This window comes from Nycticebus coucang, chromosome 1, assembly GCF_027406575.1.
Source record: "Nycticebus coucang isolate mNycCou1 chromosome 1, mNycCou1.pri, whole genome shotgun sequence".
In the NCBI taxonomy this organism is placed as follows: domain Eukaryota; kingdom Metazoa; phylum Chordata; class Mammalia; order Primates; family Lorisidae; genus Nycticebus; species Nycticebus coucang.
Window position 1 is genome coordinate 128,262,866 of NC_069780.1, and position 22,100 is coordinate 128,284,965.

The following is a 22,100-nucleotide window of genomic DNA, read 5'->3' on the forward strand; positions in this document are numbered from 1 at the left end:
GATCCCCAGGGCAATTGAAGCAGCTTCAAAAATACACTACTGGGACTTGATCAAACTAAAAAGCTTCTGCACAGCCAAGAACACAGTAAGTAAAGCAAGCAGACAGCCCTCAGAATGAAAAGAATAAGTGATCCCATCGCAGGCTGGGCAAGGGACTTGAAGAGAAACTTCTCTGAAGAAGACAGGCGCACGGCCTACAGACATATGAAAAAATGCTCATCATCTTTAATCATCAGAGAAATGCAAATCAAAACTACTTTGAGATATCATCTAACTCCGGTAAGATTAGCCCATATCACAATATCCCAAGACCAGAGATGTTGGTGTGGATGTGGAGAAAAGGGAACACTTGTACACTGCTGGTGGGAATGCAAATTAATACATTCCTTTTGGAAAGATGTTTGGAGAGCACTTAGAGATCTAAAAATAGATCTGCCATTCAATCCTATAATTCCTCAACTAATATATACCCAGAAGACCAAAAGTCACATCATAACAAAGATATTTGTACCAGAATGTTTATTGCAGCCCAATTCATAATTGCTAAGTCATGGAAAAAGCCCAAGTGCCCATCGACCCACGAATGGATTAATAAATTGTGGTATATGTATATTATGCAGCCTTAAAGAAAGATGGAGACTTTACCTCTTTCATGTTTACATGGATGGAGCTGGAACATATTCTTCTTAGTAAAGTATCTCAAGAATGGAAGAAAAAGTATCCAATGTACTCAGCCCTACTATGAAACTAATTTATGGCTTTCACATGAAAGCTGTAACCCAGTTATAACCTAATAATAGGGGGAAAGGGAGGGGAGGGAGCTGGGAGGATGGGCGGAGGGAGGGTGATTGGTGGGATTACACCTGCAGTGCATCTTACAAGGGTACTTGTGAAACTTAGTAAATGTAGAATATAAATGTCTTAACACAATAACTAAGAAAATGCCAGGAAGGCTATGTTAACCAGTGTGATAAAAATGTGTCAAACGGTCTATAAAACCAGTGTATGGTGCCCCATGATCACATTAATGTACACAGCTATGATTTAATAATAATAAAAAATACCTTAATAATTGAAAACCAAGAAATGAAACTAACATCTTACAACCACCTAATCTTTGATAAACCAAACAAGAACATACCTTGGGGGAAAGACTCTCTATTCAATAAATGGTGTTGGGAGAACTGGATGTCTACATGTAAAAGACTGAAACTGGACCCACACCTTTCCCCACTCACAAAAATTGATTCAAGATGGATAAAGGACTTAAATTTAAGGCATGAAACAATAAAAATCCTCCAAGAAAGCATAGGAAAAACACTGGAAGATATTGGCCTGGGGAAAGACTTCATGAAGAAGACTGCCATGGCAATTGCAACAACAACAAAAATAAACAAATGGGACTTCATTAAACTGAAAAGCTTCTGTACAGCTAAGGAGACAATAACCAAAGCAAAGAGACAACCTACACAATGGGAAAGGATATTTGCATATTTTCAATCAGACAAAAGCTTGATAACTAGGATCTATAGAGAACTCAAATTAATCCACATGAAAAAAGCCAACAATCCCATATATCAATGGGCAAGAGACATGAATAGAACTTTCTCTAAAGATGACAGACGAATGGCTAACAAACACATGAAAAAATGTTCATCATCTCTATATATTAGAGAAATGCAAATCAAAACAACCCTGAGATATCATCTAACCCCAGTGAGAATGGCCCACATCACAAAATCTCAAAACTGCAGATGCTGGCGTGGATGTGGAGAGAAGGGAACACTTTTACACTACTGGTGGGACTGCAAACTAGTACAACCTTTCTGGAAGGAAGTATGGAGAAACCTCAAAGCACTCAAGCTAGACCTCCCATTTGATCCTGCAATCCCATTACTGGGCATCTACCCAGAAGGAAAGAAATCCTTTTATCATAAGGACACTTGTACTAGACTGTTTATTGCAGCTCAATTTACAATCGCCAAAATGTGGAAACAGCCTAAATGCCCACCAACCCAGGAATGGATTAACAAGCTGTGGTATATGTATACCATGGAATACTATTCAGCCATTAAAAAAAATGGAGACTTTACATCCTTCCTATTAACCTGGATGGAAGTGGAAGATATTATTCTTAGTAAAGCATCACAAGAATGGAGAAGCATGAATCCTATGTACTCAATTTTGATATGAGGACAATTAATGACAATTAAGGTTATGGGGGGGAAGTAGAAAGAGGGATGGAGGGAGGGGGGTGGGGCCTTGGTGTGTGTCACACTTTATGGGGGCAAGACATGATTGCAAGAGGGACTTTACGTAACAATTGCAATCAGTGTAACCTGGCTTATTGTACCCTCAATGAATCCCCAACAATAAAAAAAAAAGAAAAGAAAAAAAAATACCTTAATAAATAAAAGAAAAAAAGAAAAAAGGGAAGGAACATGGGGTTTGTCATCTAACTTCTTTTCTCTGTCTTTAGGGCACTACAGATACTAAACACCAAGAAAAAGATATCATACGGTCTGTCTTTTAACTTCTTTTCTCTTTCTTTAGGGCACTACAGATACTAAACACCAAGAAACAGATATCACGCTGGTAATGTAGCAGGCACTCTGAAAGAAATGAAAGGTGTTCTAATTAGAACTCTGAAGAATATAGGCATAGGTGGCACATTTCTTAAAGTGATCGAAGCTATCTATAACAAACCCACAGCTAATACGATACTGAATGAAGCAGAACTGAAAGCTTTTGTACTCAGATCTGGAACAAGACAAGGTTATCCTCTATCACCACTACCATTCAACATAGTGCTAGAAGTTCTAGCCAATACAATCAGGCAAGAGAAGGTAATAAAGGACATCCAAACGGGGACAAAGGAAGCTAAACTCTACCTGTTTGCTGACGATATGATCTTATACTCACAGAACCCAAAAGACTCAACCCCAAGACTCTAGATGTCATCAAAAAATATAGTAATGACTCAGGATATAAAATAAATGTCCACAAATCAGTTGCCTTTGTATATGCCAATAACAGCCAAGACGAGAAGCTAATCAAAAACACAATTCCCTTCACAGTAGCTTCAAAGAAAATGAAATACCCAGGAATATACCTAACAAAAGAGGTGAAGGATCTTTATAAAGAAAATTAGGAAACCCTAAAAAAGCAATAGCAGAAGCTATTGACAAATGGAAGAACATACCATGCTCATGACTGGGAAGAATCAACATTGTTAAAATGTCTATACTTCCCAAAGCAATCTACTGATTCAATGCCATCCCCATTAAAATATCAACGTCATACTTTCAAGATTGGGAAAAAATAATTCTTCATTTTGTGTGGTACCAGAAAAAAAACCTGTATAGCTCAGGCAATTCTTGGTAATAAAAACAATGCTGGAGACACCAGCCTCCCAGATGTTAGGCTATACTAGAAGGCCATGGTGATCAAAACAGCATGGTATTGACACAAAAATAAGAGACATAGACACCTGGAACTGAATTGAAAACCATGAGATGAAAGTAATATCTTACAGCCACCTGATCTTTGATAAACCAAACAAGAACATACTTTGAGGGAAAGAATCCCTATAGAATAAATGGTGCTGGGAGAACTGGATACCCACATGTAAAAGACTGAAACTGGACCCACTCCTTTCCCCACTCACTAAAATTGATTCAAGATGAATAAAATATCTAAATCTAAGGCATGAAACAATAAAAATCCTTGGAGAAAGTGTAGGGAAAACACTTGAAGGTATCGGCCTAGGGAAAGACTTTATGAAGAAGACTCCAGTGGCAATTAAAACAACAACAAAAATAAACAAATGAGACTTAATTAAACTGAAAAGCTTCAGTATAGCTAAGCAGACAACCAAAGCAAAGAGACAACCTACATAATGGGAAAGGATATTTGCATATTATCAATCGGACAAAAACTTGATAACTAAGAGCCACAGAGAACTCAAATTAAGCAACAAAAAGAGCGAAAAATCCCATATATCAATGGGCAACTAAGATGAATATAACCTTCTCTAAAGAAGACAGACGTGGCTTGGCGCCTATAGCACAGTGGTTATGGTGCCAGCCACATACACTGAAGGTGGCAGGTTCAAACCTGGCCCAGGCCAGCTAAACAACTCCAACAAAAAATAGCTGAGCGTTGTGGCGGGCACCTGTAGTCCCAGCTTTGGGAGGCTGAGGCAAGAGAATCACTTAAGCCCAAGAGTTTGAGGTTGCTGTGATCTTTGACGCCATAGCACTCTACCGAGGACAACACAGCAAGACTCTGTCTCAAAAAAAAAAAAAGAGAAGACAGACAAATAGTTAACAAACATATGAAAAAATGGTCACCATCCCTAATTATCAGAGAAATGCAAATCAAAACTATCCTGAGATATCACCTAACCCCAGTGAGAATGGCCTACATCACAAAGTCTCAAAGCAGGGCGGTGCCTGTGGCTCAGTGGGTAGGGCACCGGCCCCATATCTGGCCCCATTCGAACCCGGCCCGGCCAAACTGCAATAAAAAAATAGCTGGGCATTGTGGCCAGCCCCAATAGTTCCAGCTACTCGGGAGGCTGAGGCAAGAGAATCACCTAAACCCCAGAGCTGGAGGTTGCTGTGAGCTGTGACATCACAGCACTCTACTGAGGGTGATAAAGTGAGACTCTGTCTCTTAAAAAAAAAAGTATCAAATCTATAGATGTGATGTGAAGAGAAGGAAACATTTTTATACTGCTCGTGAAACTGCAAACTAATACAACCTTTTTGGAAGGAAGTATGAAGAATCCTCAAAGAACTCAAACTAGGGCTCCCATTTGATCCTGCAATCCCACTACTGGGCAGAACTAACAAAATCATTTCATCGCATGGACATTTGCACTGGACTGTTTATTGCAGCTCAGTTTACAATTCCTAAATTGTGGAAACAACCTAAATACTCACCAATCCAGGAATGGTTTAACAAGCTATGGTATATGTATACCATGCAGTACTTACTATTCAGCCACTAAAAAAGATGGTGACTTTACATCTTTTGCATTAACCTGGATGGAGCTGAAACACATTCTTCCTAGTAAAGCATCACAAGAAAGGAGAAGCAAGAATCCAATGTACTCAATTCTGATATGAGGACAATTGATGCTAATACATGGTGGGGAGTGGGAGTTGGGGAGCAGAGAGAGGGAAGGAGGGGGGTCACAGTGTGTGGTATACCTCTTGGGGGCAGGGCACAATTATAAGAGGGACTTTACCTAACAAATGCAAGCAATATAACCTGATTCTTTGTACCCTCAATGAATCCCAAACCATAAAAAAAAAAGGTGATAAAAGGCAGGCAAGACTCTTTCCACAATGATAAAAACCAGACACACTTTTAACTTTCAGATCTCAGCTTAGCAGACAAGCAAACTAATCTAACACCTATTAAATGAAATACTTCCTTTAAATTCTAAGAAAACATCATATACCCAACATCTACTTTAAAGACTTAAGTCAAAGTAATCACATCAATAGTACAATAATATTTTGTAATTCTAAAAAGGGCAACTAAGTTATTTGGGGGACAGAGGGTCTAGAATGGAAAAAAAAATCACAGGACATTAGTATTAGAAGACATGAAAATGATACTGGACATGATTAAAGTAAATGCCAATGTTTTGCCTCACGCTTATATGAATGAAGGAACATCCTTGGCAATCTGACAGAGATAATTTTATTTAAAGCACTATTCTCAATAAGTTATACCTTAGAATGACATATTAGCAGAGTTGCAAAGAGACCTCATAAATCATCCAATCCAATATTTAATGATATTCAAAACAAGTGGTCTCAACAAGAAAGCACTATCTCAAAAAAAAAAAAAAAGAAAGAAAAAGAAAAATTTTTAGCAAAAAGAAAATATTGGCAAAATTTAGGCTGATTATCCCTATGCTGAAAATCCAAGATCTAAAATGCTCTAAAATCTGAAAGTTTTTTTTGAGACAGAGTCTTACTCTGTTGCCCCAGACTAGAGTGCTGGTGTCATAGCTCACAACCACCTCAAACTCTTGGGCACAAGTGATTCTCCTGCCTCAGGTTCCCACATAGCTGGGACTACAGGCATACACCACCATGCCTGGCTAATTTCAGGCATGAGCCACCATGCCTGGCCTAAAATCTGAAGCTTTTTGAATGCCAGCATCACACTGAAAGGAAATGTTCATTGCAGCATCTAAGATTTTGGATTTGGGATACTCAGATGGTATGTACCCTACAAATACTTCAAAATCTGAAAAAGTCTACTTCTGGTCAAAGTATTTGGGTAAGGGTTATTCAACGGGTATCATCAAAGTTTTCTGTTTTGTACTGACATTAAAAAAAAAAATCAAGGTCACTGGGCAAGATGGCCGACTGGAAGCAGCCTCTGACAGAAGCTCCTGTCCAGAGTGAAGGATAACGTCCAGAAAGTATCCAATTGAGCTGAAGACAGGGAGCCCAGCCAAGAGAGAAGAGAGATAACTGCAGGTCACCCCTCCTGAAGCAAGCTGCAATTCCAAGACAACAATCTTCAGATACAAAACTCAACCAAAATGAAAAGTGTCCGACCCTCCCCCCCCCCAAGAAAGCTGTGGTTTCTTTTTTCTTTTTCCTTTCACTCTTCATTTACTCCTGTGGGTTTTCTACAGGCAAGTAGTGAACTGAGGATCTCTTGTCTCAACCCACGGGTGAGAGCAGTAGGAAGTGGGGACTACTTCCTCCAGAGGGACCCTGCGGTGACTCTCAACATTCTCTTACCAGGCAGAAAAATAGAACTAACATTTTCCCTGCTATTCTGAACTTCCAGTCCACCCTTCCCCCCTCACCGGATAAACCAGGTCCCTAACCCTTGCAGAGACTGAGGGAGGAGGCTCATGAGCAGCAACTCCCCCTCCCCAGCCTGCCTGACTGAGTACCCCACCCCTGATCCAGCCGGTCCCCCGCACCCTCCCAATCTCCAAGCCACGCCATGGGTCCCGAGCCCTGCCCCCAGTGCAGTCCCTGCCTCTGTGCCGTGCCCACTTGACCAGAGACCCCTGGGGCCATGCACCATGTCCCGCCCATCCAGAGACCCCTGAGGCTTCGCACTGTGCCCTGCCAGGCCAGAGACTACTGAAGCTGCGCGCCATGCCCACCCGACCAGAATCACCAGTGGAGTAGTGTTCTCCTTGCGGAAGTCACCAGGCGCTAGACACTGCCAGAATCGCTTACAGAGTACCCTGCCCTGCTGCCAGATCTGTGTGCAGCACGCTCCTGGAGCTGCTCCTACAGCCAGAACTCTGTGGCTTTGGCAGTGGCAGAGGAGCTGTACAGAGGCACTTCCCACAAAGATCCAGCAACAATAGAGAGATCACACCGGGGTCTAATCTTGGAGAAACACCCCCCAACTCTGTGCACTGCCAGAGGAAACCAGATCTCACTCTATAGGGATACTGTGCTGCAGAGTGGCAAGGGCGAAGGCGCGGTGGCTGAGGGAGATAAGCATTTGCTGGCCTGGTACCCCCAGGATTAGACTGAGCCCAAGTGGAATACTCGCCAGGGGCTACTGAACACCCAAGGCAGGCAGGCCTCAGCTCCCCCAGCTGGCTGGTAGCCGAGGGCAGTGGCCAGGCCTCAGGGGCATTGACCTTCCTTTGACTCTGACAGGCGCTAAACCCTGACACATCGCATTATTGGAGGGAGCAGGATTATAGCCCTGTGGGGTCACCAGTGATTGGGTGTGAAAAAGGAACAAAGTGGAGAAAGAGACTCAGTCCCCTGGTCCTACTGTGCTACTGGGCGGGCCTTTCTGACTCCGTAGAGCACCAGAGAGAGCCAAATCTGAGCAGCCAGTAGACCTCTGCTATCTAGCTGCTGGAGACCTTTCGTCTCCCACCTGAGAGTTCGTACTGACTGGGTCAATTGGCTTGGAACCCCTAACTTGGGACCATCATCCAAGGACCCTCTCGGGTGATACCCTGGTTGTATAGTAACAGGAAGGGTCGATTTTCCCATTCCAATTGTTGTCTGGGGAGGTGAGGTTTCTTAAATGCTTGTATTTCTTCACAGCTAAGACCTCACCAGAGTCACTGATCCACCGGGATTGGACAAGAACCAGTTGAATACAAGACTGAGCCACTTAACCCGACCACACCAAGGAGGTTTCCCCAGCCTCAGACTGTAATACTTTACAGGTCCTCTGCAAAGCTAAAGGGGAAAAAGCTACAGTCATCAGTCCCAGATCCTTAACAAAGGGCTGCTTAAACTACAACTCCAGGAAACACTAATCCAAACTCATCTTACAAGACCACCTAGTCAACAGTGAAAAACAATCATGAGGCGGAATCAGCAGAAAAATTCTGGCAACATGAACAATCAGTGTAGATCAACTTCCCCAAGAAATAATAAAGCAGACACAGCACAAGATCCCATTCACAAACAAATGGCTGAGATGTCAGAAATCGAGTTCAGAGTTTAGATAGCAAGTAAGATCAACAAAATGGAGGAAATGATGAAATTAGAATTCAAAGCAGAAATTCAAAAGATGTCTCAAGAATTCAACGAATTTAAAGACAAAATGACCAAAGATTTTGACACTTTAAAGCAAGAATTTGCAGCCCTCAAAGATCTAAAAAATACAGTAGAATCCCTCAGTAACAGAATGGAGCAGGCAGAAGAAAGGATCTCCGATATTGAAGACAAAGCTTTTGAACACTCCCAAACTCTCAAAGAGGAAAAAAGTGGAGAACAAAAATAAATCATTCTCTCAGAGAGCTCTGGGATAATTCAAACAGGTCTAATATTTGCCTTATGGGGAATACCTGAAAGTGATGAGGTTGCTGTGAAGGATACAGATGCTTTGCTTCATGAAATAATTAAAGAGAATTTTCCAGACATGCCCAGAGATTCTGAAATTCAGATAGCAGATAGTTTTAGAACACCAGCACGACTCAACCCAAATAAAAATTCTCATAGACACATTATAATTAACTTTGCTAAAGTTAATATGAAGGAAAAAATTCTTCAAGCTGTAAGACGTAAGAAAACCATTACATACAAGGGGAAGAACATTAGAATGACTGCAGATCTCTCTGCTGAAACCTTTCAAGCCAGAAGAGGGTGGTCATAGACCTTTAATCTCCTTAAACAAAATAACTTTCAACCCAAGATCCTGCATCCAGCTAAACTGAGTTCCATCTATGATGGAGAAATTAAATACTTTAATGACATTCACATGTTGAAGAAATTTGCCATAACTAAACCAGCTCTTCAGGATATTCTCAGACTTATCCTCCATAATGAACAACACAACCCTCCAGCACCAAAGTAAACTCACACAGAAACTTTTGATCAAATTCTAACTTTTATAGTGGCAAAAGAATTAAAAATGTCCACTGGACTTTCAAAAAACTCAATAAGCAAAATTCTGTCTGGCTTATCATTACTCTCAATTGATGCGAATGGCTTAAATTGCCCTCTAAAGAGACACAGACTGGCTGACTGGATACAAAAACTCAGGCCAGACATCTGCTGCATTTAAGAATCTCACCTTATCTTAAAAGATAAACACAGACTCAGGATGAATGGATGATCATCTATAATTCAGGCAAATGGAAATCAGAAAAAAAGCAGGTGTTGCAATTTTATTCGCAGATACAATAGGCTTTAAACCAATCAAAGTAAGAAAAGACAATGTGGGTCACTTCTTATTTGTTAAGGGCAACACTCAACATGATGAGATTTCAATTATCAACATTTATGCGCCCAACCAGAATGCGCCTCAATTTATAAGAGAAACACTAACTGATATGAACAACTTGATTTCCCCCAGCACCATAATTGTTGGAGACTTTAACACTCCTTTGGCAGTGTTGGATAGATCCTCATAAAAGAAGCTAAGCAAAGAAATTTTAGAATTAAAATTAATTAGAGGATAGGTCTAATTAAGTTTAATTAGAATTAAACTTAACCATCTGCATCTAATAGACATCTATAGAACATTTCATCCTAACAAAACTGAATACACATTCTTCTCATCAGCCCATGGATCATCCTCCAAAACTGATCACATCTTAGGTCACAAGTCTAACCTCAGCAAATTTAAAATAATAGAAATCATTCCTTGTATTTTCTCGGATCATCACGGAATAAAAGTTGAACTCAGTAACAACAGGAATCTCCACACACATACAAAAACATGGAAACTAAACAACCTCATGCTGAACAACAGCTGGGTCATAGAAGAGATTAAGAAAGAAACTGACAAATTTTTGGAACAAAACAAAAATGAAGAAACGAACTATCAGAACCTCTGGGATACAGCAAAGGCAGTCCTAAGAGGAAAATTTATAATGTTGCAAGCCTTCCTCAAGAGAATGGAAAGAGAGGAAGTCAATAACTTAATGGGACATCTCAAGCAACTGGCAAAGGAAGAACTTTCCAACCCTAAACCCAGCAGAAGAAAAGAAATAACTAAAATTAGAGCAGAACTAAATGAAATTGAAAACAAAAGAATCACACAACAGATCAACCAAAGAGTTGGTTTTTTGAAAAGGTTAATAAAATAGATAACTGTTGGCTAACCTAACCAGAAGTAGAAGAGTAAAATCCCTAATTTCATCAATCAGAAATGATAAAGGCCAAATAACAACAGACTCCTAAGAAATTCAACAAATCCTTAATGAATACTACATAAAACTCTACTCTCAGAAGTATGAAAATCTGAAGGAAATAGATCAATACTTGGAAACATGCCACCCTCCTAGACTTAGCCAGAAAGAAGTGGAAATGTTAAACAAGCCTATAAAAAGCTCTGAAATAGCACCAACTATAAGAAATCTCCCCAAAAAGAAAAGCCCGGGACCAGATGACTTCACATCAGAATTCTATCAAACCTTTAAAGAGGAACTAGTACCTATATTACTTAATCTTTTCCAAAACATAGAAAAAGAAGGAATACTTCCCAATCATTCTATGAACCTGATACCCAAACCAGGAAAACACCCAACAAGAAAAGAAAATTATAGACCAATATCTCTAATGAATATTGATGCAAAAATATTCAATAAAGATCGTAGCAAAAAGAATCCAACAACACATCAAACAAATTATACACCATGACCAGGTGGGTTTCATCCCAGCGTCCCAAGGATGGTTCAATATATGCAAATCTATAAATATAATATATCACATAAACAAATGAAAAAACAAAGACCATATCATTCTCTCAATTGATGCAGAAAATGCTTTTGACAATATCAGAAGGCTTAAGAAAATAGGTATAGATTTCTTAAACTAATAGAGGCCATCTACAGCACACCCACAGCCAATATCATAGCGACTAGAGTACAATTGAAATCATTTCCACGCAGATCAGGAACCAGGCAAGGATGCCCACTGTCTCCACTGCATTTTAACACTGTAATAGAAGTCTTAGCCACTACAATCAGGCAAGAGAAGGCAATCAAGGGGATCCAAATAGGACCACAGGAGATCGAACTGTCACTCTTCACAGACGATATGATTATATATCTGGAAAACCCCAAGGAATCAACTACAAAACTCCTAGAAGTGATCAAGGAATATAGTGATGTCTCAGGATACAAAATTAACACTCATAAATCTGTAGCCTTTATATACACCAACAATAGTCAAGGGGAAAAAACAATCAAGGATTCTATTCCCTTTATAATAGTGCCAAAAAAGATGAAATATCTAGGAGTGTATCTATTTAAGGACGTGAAAGATCTCTATAAAGAGAACTATGAAACTCTGAGAAAAGAAATAGCTGAAGATGTTAACAAATGGAAAAATATACCATGCTCATGGCTGGGAAGAATCAACATTGTTAAAATGTCTATACTACCTAAAGCAATTTACAGATTTAACGCGATCCCTATTAAAGCACTTCTCTCAAATTTTAAAGACCTGGAAAAATTAGTACTTCGTTTTATATGGAAACAGAAAAAAACCCGAATAACCAAGACATTACTCATAAATAAAAACAAATCGGGAGGAATCACACTTCCAGACTTCAGACTATATTATAAATCGATAGTGATCAGGACAGCATGGCACTGGCACAAAAATAGAGAGGTAGATGTATGGAACAGAATTGAAGACCAAGAGGTGAACCCAGACACTTATGGTCATTTGATTTTCGATAAGCCTATTAAAAATATAAATTGGGGGAAAGATTCCCTATTCAATAAATGGTGCTGGATGAATTGGCTGGCAACTTGTACAAGACTGAAACTGGACCCACACCTTTCTCCTCTAACAAAAATTGACTCTCTCTGGTTAAAGGACTTAAACTTAAGTCATGAAACTATAAATATTCTTAGAGAGAGTGCTGGGGAAACGCTTGAGAAAATTGGCCTGGGAGAATACTTCATGAGGAAGACACCCCGGACAATTGAAGCAACATCAAAAATACATTATTGGGATCTGATCAAATTAAAAAGCTTCTGCACTGCCAAGAACGCACTAAGTAAAACAAATAGACAGGCCTCAGAACGGGAGAAGATTTTTGCAAGTTATACTACAGACAAAAGTCTAGTAACTATAATCCATAGAGAACTCAAACTTATTACTAAGCAAAAAACAAGTGATCCCATTTCATTGTGGGCAAGAGACATGAACAGAAGCTTCTCTGAAGAAGACAGGCGCATGGCCTACAGACACATGAAAACATGCTCATCATCTTTAATCATCAGAGAAATGCAAACCAAAACTACTCTGAGATACCATCTAACCCCAACAAGAGTAGCCCACATCACAAAATCCCAAAACAACAGATGTTGGTGGATGTGGAGAAAAGGGAACACTTCTGCACTGTTGGTGGGAATGCAAGCTAATATGTTCCTTTTGGAAGGAAGTTTACAGAACACTCAGGGATCTAAATGTAGACCTGCCGTTTGATCCCACAATTCCTATTCTAGGTGTATATCCAAAGGACCAAAAATCATTTGGCAATAATGATATTTGCACCAGATTGTTCATTGCAGCTCAATTCATAATTGCCAAGTCATGGAAGAAGCCCAAGTGCCCATCAACCCATGAATGGATTAATAAATTGTGGTACATGTATACCATGGAATACTATGCAGCAATAAAAAAAATGGAGACTTTACCTCCTTTATGCTTACATGGATGGAGCTGGAAAATATTCTTAGTAAAGTATCTCAGGAATGGAAAAAAAAGTATCCAATGTACTCAATACTACTGTGAAACCAATCTATAATAACTCACAATTGCATATGAAAAGTGAAACACAACTTTAGTCTAGGATGAAGGAGGGAAGGGGAGGGAGAGGAATGGGAGGGGGTGGGAGGGATAGCAGGGGGACCACAACTATGGAGCACATTCCAAGTACAAGTTGGTTCTATCACGTGTAGAACACAAATGTCCTAATGCTATAATTGGGTAAATAAGGTGAAAGCCATGCTGATTAATATGATGTAAGCACTCCAATTTGTACAAATAATCAACACACTGAAATTGGCATAAATGTATTTATGATCTATGTACAAAAGACTTAATAAAAAATAAATAAAATTAAAGTAAGTTAATATAATAATGTCTATCTAGAAATTTCATGACATACCACAGCGAGCCACTTTGCCTGACCTCTCTTTGATTTTTATTTTATTTTATTTTATTTTTGAGACAGAGTCACCCTGGGTAGAGTGCTATGGTGTCATAGCTCACAGTAACCTCAAACTCCTGGGCTCAAGTGATCCTCTTGCCTCAGCCTCCCAAGTAGCTGGGACTACAGGCACCCACAACACCTGGCTATTGGTTTTAGAGATGGGGTCTTGCTTTTGCTCAGGCTGGTCTCCAACTCCTGAGCTGAATCAATCCACCTGCCTCAGCACAGTGCAGGATTACAGGCATGAGCCACCGTGACCAGCTCCTCTTTGATTTTTTTAAATGTGTCTGTATAAAGATATATAGACTAACCCAGTAGTAACAGTATTGTTTTATAATTTTAAAAGTATACCAAAACGAAAGTGTTCTATTAATCCACTAAAAATTGATTTTAATGATTCCCCTGAAATTCTTATGTTACATTCAATATTTGAAAATATGCAATATAACTTACTTTTCTAAAACTTACTTTTATATTAGGCACACTTTTATATTAACTTATTATATTCTAAAACTTACCTTTATATTCTGCACCCAATCTTAGCATTAAACGCATAGGAAAAACCTTTGCCCAGGGAATCTCCAGCTTCTGGATAAGAATTCCACAAAGAAAAGGATTATTTGGTAATGGAAGATCATCAAGTTTCTGAAAGGTAGGTGTAATAAACAGGAATCCTCCATGATCCTTGCTATTGAGAAAACTTTCAGTAAAGGTAATATTGTCCAAGTTTCTTATATATTTTCCTGGAAATAAAATCATTAATAAAAAGATGTTATTTTTCTACTGTTTTGAAAAAACATTGAGTTTGAATATTCTAATGTAAACTTTCTTTTTTTTTTTTTAGTAGTCCTAGACTGGGTTTGAACCCACCACCCCTGGGGCACGGGGCCAGCGCTCTAACCATTGAGCCAAGGGTGCCCAGCCAATGTAAACTTTCTTAAGTAAAGGCCGTGATGTCAGCCTAGCTCACAGCAATCTCAACGCCTGGGCTCAAGTGATCTTCCTACCTCAGTCTCCCAAGTAGTTAGGACTACGGGTGAGCACCACAAAGCCTGGCTTATTTTTTCTATTTTTAGTAGAGAAAAGGGGTCTTACTTTTAATCAGGCTGGTTTTGAATGCCTTGAGTTCAAGCAATCCTCCCACCTAGGCCTAGTTAGCCACCATGTTGGGCCCCTCCTTGATTTTTTTAAATGTGTCTCTATACTTTTCTTACATCTATAAATCTCTAGGAGTAACTGAGCTTTGTGCACAGAAGGCAATCATAAATGCTTCTTTGAGAGAGAAATGAGCTAGGCTTATGCCAGGGTACTCAAGCCTGGGGCAACAGAGTGAGACTCTGTCTCAAAAAAAAAAAAAAAAAGAAATCAAGGAGATAAATATATTATTATTTATTATTTTAAATTAAAAAATTCGTGTAATCACATAAAATGTTAGATTTAAGGAGACTAGAAATGATGATTAAGATATTCTAAGAAATTAGCAATCTCTTCACAAAATAAACCTTAGCTAGCATAACCAAAAGCATAAATGCCCTTAACTAATTTATCTATCTCTTAGTTTGAACAGTTAAAAATAAAATGTTATACCTTTTATGGGGCGGCACCTGTGGCTCAAGGAATAGGGCGCCGGCCCCATATGCCAGAGGTGGTGGGTTCAAACCCTAAGCCCTGGCCAAAAACTGCAAAAAAAAAAAAAATGTTATACCTTTTAGAGCATCCTTATATATGGTGATTAATAGTCTGAAAATGTCCTTAGGAATAGTATCTTCATCTGGCAAACATAACAATAGAATAATAATTTCTGCCTGTCCCAAGCCATGTAATCCATTGGTTGAGAAGTACCAATATTTTTCTGAAGAATCTAAAGTGATAAAAGCATACAGCTATAAATGTCAACTTCTATTAACTAAAACAATTAAAAGTAATTGTTTTATCGTAACACAAAACTTTTCAAATTCCTTATTGTCCCAAAGTTCTTCCCATAAAAACTTTAAGATGAATTGTGTAAGATTCACATAAGAAAAATGATTCTTGTGGAATTAACTAATAACGACATTAAAATAAACATGTATTAAATGCTGAAATGTAGTGGGTAAGAATTAGATTCTAAAGAGAATGAAAAGCTGATAGATACATTATTCAGTAGTGAGGATTACTAATTATTAAGAATTATTTACTTCTTTCAGTATAACCTAAAAATTTATACCCTCATATTAATTTGAAATTTTAAAAAAGAATTATTTACTTCTTTACTTTTAATTAGGTCACATGTCACTTATTTTAAAATTGTCTTTATTGCTACTAAATCAAGATTCCTATTTACTTCAATTGCCAAATTTCAATTTATCAAAAAGCTGAGGGGGAGATATAATTAATTTTATCACAAACATCAAAATTCAGCTCAGCTATAAGATCATGACCTTAACCCTAAGATTAATGAGGGATGGTAATAAAAATCTATAAACTCATATTTCAAATATTAATGATTATAAATTTGCAAAATTTATTTATAGTCATATTTAACTGAAAAACCAATATTCAATCCCACTTATTTTTCATCATTGCCAATCAATCTAACCTGAAGATGTAATTGCTTCTTAAGCAAAGAAATAAATCATTACTTACAAAATACTAATTTGACATTCACGAGCAGATTAGCATTTAGGACAAATGTAACAGGATGAAACGCTCCGCCTTCAAGAAGCACAATGATCTGTTCATAAGACAGGTGTTCCACTACAGGCCCTAAATGATGAAAGTAATATAGTAGGATTAGTATAATATGTTCAACATGCTTACAATAGGCTTGGCGCCCATAGCTCAGTGGTTAGGGTGCTGGCCACATACACAGGGGCTGGCGGGTTCAAACCTGGCCCAGGCCTGCTAAACAATAATGACGACAACAACAACAACAACAACAAAAAAAAAACAGCTGGGCACTGTGTCGGGTGCCTGTAGTACCAGCTACTTGGGAGGCTAAGGTAAAAGAATAGCTTAATCACTTAAACCCAAGAGTTTGAGGTTGCTGTGAGCTGTGACGCCACAGTACTCTACTAAGGGTGACATGGTGAGACTGTCTCAAAAAAAAAAAAAGGGCAGCGCCTGTGGCTCAGTGAGCAGGGCGCCGGCCCCATATACTGAGGGTGGCGGGTTCAAACCCAGCCCCAGCCAAACTGCAACAAAAAAATAGCCGGGCGTTGTGGCAGGTGCCTATAGTCCCAGCTACTTGGGAGGCTGAGGCAGGAGAATTGCCTAAGCCCAGGAGTTGGAGGTTGCTGTGAGCTGTGTGACACCATGGCACCCTACTGAGGGCAATAAAGTGAAACTCTATCTCTACAAAAAAAAAAAAAAAAAAATAGCTGGGCGTTGTGGCTGGCGCCTGTAATCCCAGCTGCTCAGGAGGCTGAGGCGGGAGAATCGCAGAAGCCTAAGAGCTAGAGGTTGCTGTGAGTCCTGTGACATCATGGCACTCTACTGAAGGTGGTAAAGTGAGACTCTGTCTCTACCAAAAAATGCTTACAATGAAAAAAAGTATGAATCTACAAATGATCTCATGGAATTTAAAAACAAAAGTAAACATGTTTCTTTCCACTGTCTGTAAAACATGTTCAGTGCCTGGAATAACTATTATATACCCACTTATACTTTTCTCTCCATGTAAAAATGTTATACTATAATGTATAAATCCCAATATATATTAAATATAGTATATATACAATGGACTGATCAAACAGCATATTTATATAATTTCAGCACCTTGAAACTTTTTTTGTCTATTTCTTTGCTTAGGTTTACTTTAAACCTTAAAAGTTTTAAAACAAATACTTTGGTAAAGTGAATTCCGGTTTGCCAGGTACTCTAATTATAATTTCTGAAATTCACAAGTCTGTGAAAGAAGTTTAGACCCAAGTTATATATGCTGCTTGCTACCATATGCTAAATTAGAAACGCAGATGTGATAAATGAATTGTAAAAGTTCAGATCTTTTTAGAATTTGCTTTTAAGTAAGACTTTTTGTAAACTAAAGTTACCAGCTCTAGTACATACTCCAACCAAATTGTCTCAATTAAAAAAAATGCATTTTTCATATATCACAAATTCCATTAGTACATTGTTTAAAAAAATTTTTTTAATTTAAATAACTACTATCCTACCTGATCCCTTTTCTCCAGATGCAACCAGAAGTGGGGGCAAACTGTCCTCATCATTAGGTAGAAGACTAATCTTATTGCAAACATACTTGTCAATACCACACAGTAACCTATAATCTGAAATAGCAGCAACAGGTAAACTGCTGTTAACTAAGACACTGATAGGACTAGCTGGTTCCTCAATTTCTACAAAAACATCATCATCTACTGTACAAGAACCAGAAGTAGGTAACCCTTCATTTCCTGTGTTTATAGGCAGGTTTTCCACTGATGGGACCTGAGAAATAGGACTCCGAATTATCTCGTTTCTTGTAATATCTCCTATCTCATTGTTTGGCTTTTCCACTGTAGTAGAATGGGAATGATCCACTGTATTTACTGTCTGTAAAATATGGAATAAAAAAATAAATCAGTTCATATTCTCTGTGAAATGTTGATCATTATAGCCAAACATATTAATAAATAAAATCAACAAAAAACAAAATGGGTTCACAAATTCTTCTGAAGTCAAATTTCCACCAAAATAGTATCATTTTGCTTTTTAAAATTCAGGAGCATAAGGTATTATTTATGTTGCATGCTCAAGTAGGTAATAATGACTTTAATATTGACTGAAAAAATGAGGCAAGAAGAACTTTAGGCTGATCTCATACCATACCACAGTGAGCAAGCTTAGTTCATAGCTTTCCCCTTCTTATGACACTCAAAAAAGCCGTACGTGGGTAGGGAGGAGGGAAAATGGGGAAAGAAGGGCAGGGATGTCATTAGGAAACAGAATATTAAATATATTATATAATAGTAACCACCTGGAATAAACTACTCATTAAGTTGGCTTCAATAAAACCCCATTCTTTTTAGACTGACCAAAATCAGTATCAAATGAGAACCATTTATGAACTCAAGTAATATTTATTAGCCTGTTTAGAACTTTCATTTTGGTAAAATAGTGATTGACAGTATGAGCTAAGAAACATACCTTTGGTAATTATGTCTATTTGTCAAAACTAGCTTTCTCAACTGTTTACTGACAAACAGAGTATGTGAACTCCAAAAGGAGTAAATAGCAAGTAAATATCCATTTTGTCTAACATATTAATACAGGGTGGGCATAAAGTTCATGTGCAGTTTACTATGCTAAACTATTTCAAATTGCACATGAACTTTATATCCACCCTGTATATACTTAGGATCAGTCAGGTGACAGACATAGAGTAGATGCTCAATAAATAACCTGTTTAATATTAATAACTAAAATATTCCAGTTCATATATTAATACTTGCTTCTATGAATATTTTGCTACTTTACAATGAGAGTTCATAGTGGTCTGGAATTCTGTATTATATATCTTCTATTTAACACCTCGCAAATTTAGGTAAATGCAAAAGTATCATCATCAAATATTTCCCTGAATGTTTGAAAATCATTAAATAAATATTAGTCTAAATTAAATTACTAAATCTCAGTTAAATTTTCCAACACCAGTGGTTATCAAAATGTGGTACAGAGATTTTTTTCATATAATTGAATGAAAATAACACATCACAATATACTGAATGTAGCAGCAGAATATGAGAATCTGTCTTCAGTTAAGTCAGACATTAAACACATTTGCAAAAGTATAAAACAATGCCACTAGTCTTACTAAACTCCTTTAGTTCTAAAAAAAATTATTTTTCATAAAAATATTTTGATTAACATAAAGAGTTTATTATTTTGTAATAATAAATACTTTTTAAATTTCTCATTTTAATCCCATATAACCTAAAGCTCTTTGGGGTTTTCCATAACTTTTAAAAGTATAACAGGGTTCAAGACCAAAAGTTTCAGAACCATTTCCTTAAACATTAAAAAGGGTAAAATCTAAAACATATTCACTACATCAATATATTTCTTATTTTAGGAAGTTCAAAGCATTAAAAAGGTAAGTACTCTAACAATCACATAAGAAATTACCCTAGTATCTACAAAACAAAATTTTTCTTAATTAATAAGTTATTTTTTAGATTCCTTACCATAGGCATATCAGGTAAGAGAGAATTAAAATCTTCAGGACATCTTTTACTTCCAGATGATAATTTTGCTGTATCTACAACTTCACCATTGGGCAATATCCCATCTGCAAACCATACTCTCTTTTGTTCTTTGGAGCACAGTCCTAGAATCAGTTGAAAAAGTATTATAATATGTAAATATTGCAATGAATGAATACCAAATAGGTCAAAGCTTTGAAATCTTTTCAAAGCTTTTTGTTAATTTGTTTGTGTTGTGTGTGTGTGTCTGTGTATGATTTATCTGCTCTGAGTGGAGTCTGTTTCTATCTAATTAAAGAGGTATATTAGACCAGAGGTGGCCCCGGGAATAACATACTCTGAAGAGAGTAAACATTAGAGATTATATCTTAAACACTGGGGGAAAACTTAAGGCCTATACTGTTGAGGCTAAGTTTTTTTTTTTGTAGAGACAGAGTCTCACTTTATCGCCCTTGGTAGAGTGCCGTGGTGTCACACAGGAGGCTAAGTTTTTAAGTATGGAGACAGAATAAGATTTAAGGACTAAGGCATAGGGCAAAAAGTAGTAAAGTAAATCAGAGCATAGCAGATAAACAAAAAAAAAAAACAGAGAAATAAAGAAACCTTAAAAAAGGAAACAGGGTAACTTGTACCTCAGAAGTCATTTCTTTTATTTAACAAGAGAAGCACATTTTTCCTTTCAAAATTGGAGGAAATAACTAGATCCAGCATAAATATTTTTCTTTTTCTTATAAACCTTCCACACAGCAATGTTATGAAAATCTCTGCCAGATGATTTTTAGAATATATTTTAATAAATCAATGTTTTGATGTCTACTTTCAAAAATATAACAGAGAAAACACTAAAATAATTGGGATTATATATCTAGTTTTGTGATATAGGCAAACATAATGAAGTAAGATATCTTTCCTGTGTTTGCAATATTTTTATAATTTATTCATTTACGTTGTCAATATAAAAAATATTTTTTTTTTTTTTTTCAGACAGAGTCTCACTTAGTTGCCTTGGGTAGAATGCCGTGGTGTCATAGTTCACAGTAACCTCAAACTCTTGGGCTCAAGTGATCCTCTTGCCTCAGCTTCCCAAGTAGCTGGAGTACAGGCACCCACCACAATGCCCACCTTGTTTTTCTATTTTTAGTAGAGATGAGGTCTCACTCTTGCTCAGGCTGGTCTCCAACTCCTGAGCTCAAGCAATCCACCTGCCTTGGCCTCCCAGAGTGCAAGGATTACAGGTGTGAGCATTGCACCCAGCCTAAAAATACTTTTTTTTTTTTTTTTTTTGAGACAGACCCTCAAGCTGTCACCTTGGGTAGAGTGCCATGGCATCACAGCTCACATCAACCTCCAACTCCTGGGCTTAGGCGATTCTCTTGCCTCAGCCTCCCAAGTAGCTGGGGCTACAGGTTCCTACCACGACGCCTGTCTATTTTTTGGTTGTAGTTGTTATTGTTGTTTGGCAGGCCCAAACAATTCGAACCCGCCAGCTCTGGTGTATGTGGCTGGCGCCTTAGCCACTTGAGCTACAGGCACCGAGCCAAAATACAGATTTTTAAACATAATTTTTTTTCATCTCTGGAGCTAAAATATACGGCCACATATGCTTAATCTCCTTATTTTCATTATAATAAATAGATAATAACTCCTGAATAAGCTGAAATCTAAAATAATTGTCAAAAGGATCCAAATTTGCCTTTAAACTAACATATAATAATCTTCTAGCATGTTACAGACTTAATAGTCTATTTATTTATTGTTTCAGGTTAATATGAGGGTACAAAGAATTAGGTTACTATGTTTGCATTTGTAGGTAGAGTCCCTCTTATAATTATGTCCCATCCCCAAGAGATGGGCCATATACCCTAAAATTGTGCCCATTAAGTGGGAGCACACCCATCACTCTCCATCCTCCCCTCTCCCTCTTTCCCCCGACCCCCACCTTAAATCGAGTTTTTCTCTTATGTTGGTGTGTACTAGATCATCTACTAGCGTCATATTAGAATAGAGTACATTGGATTCTTGCTCCTCCATTCTTCTGATACTTTACTAAGAAGAATATGTTTCAACTCCATCCAGGTCAATACGAAAGATATAAAATCTCCATATTTTTATGGCTGAATAGTATTCTGTGGTAAGACTTAATATTATGTTTAAAAATGTACATGGGCTTTATTCAATATCCTAAATGACAACAGTTTATAAAAAAGAACAAATAACTCAAAGATTTCAAAATAAGTTTCAAGAACATTGTATTATTGTGGTAAATAAATA

The 22,100-nt window shown here is 37.7% G+C and overlaps 1 protein-coding gene across 1 annotated transcript in view; it reads right to left on the bottom strand.

Moving 5' to 3' along the window:
* The window catches only part of ZFYVE16 (zinc finger FYVE-type containing 16), an 81,277-nt gene that overhangs the window by 35,650 nt on the left and 23,527 nt on the right, over positions 1–22,100 (bottom strand). Inside the window, exons 6-10 of the mRNA XM_053587619.1 lie at positions 19,812–19,954; positions 17,802–18,180; positions 16,273–16,392; positions 15,353–15,508; positions 14,166–14,390 (exon numbers count right to left, since the gene is read on the bottom strand). Of these exons, the coding sequence (XP_053443594.1) occupies positions 14,166–14,390; positions 15,353–15,508; positions 16,273–16,392; positions 17,802–18,180; positions 19,812–19,954 (1,023 nt within the window). The remainder of the gene's footprint in view (positions 1–14,165; positions 14,391–15,352; positions 15,509–16,272; positions 16,393–17,801; positions 18,181–19,811; positions 19,955–22,100) is intronic.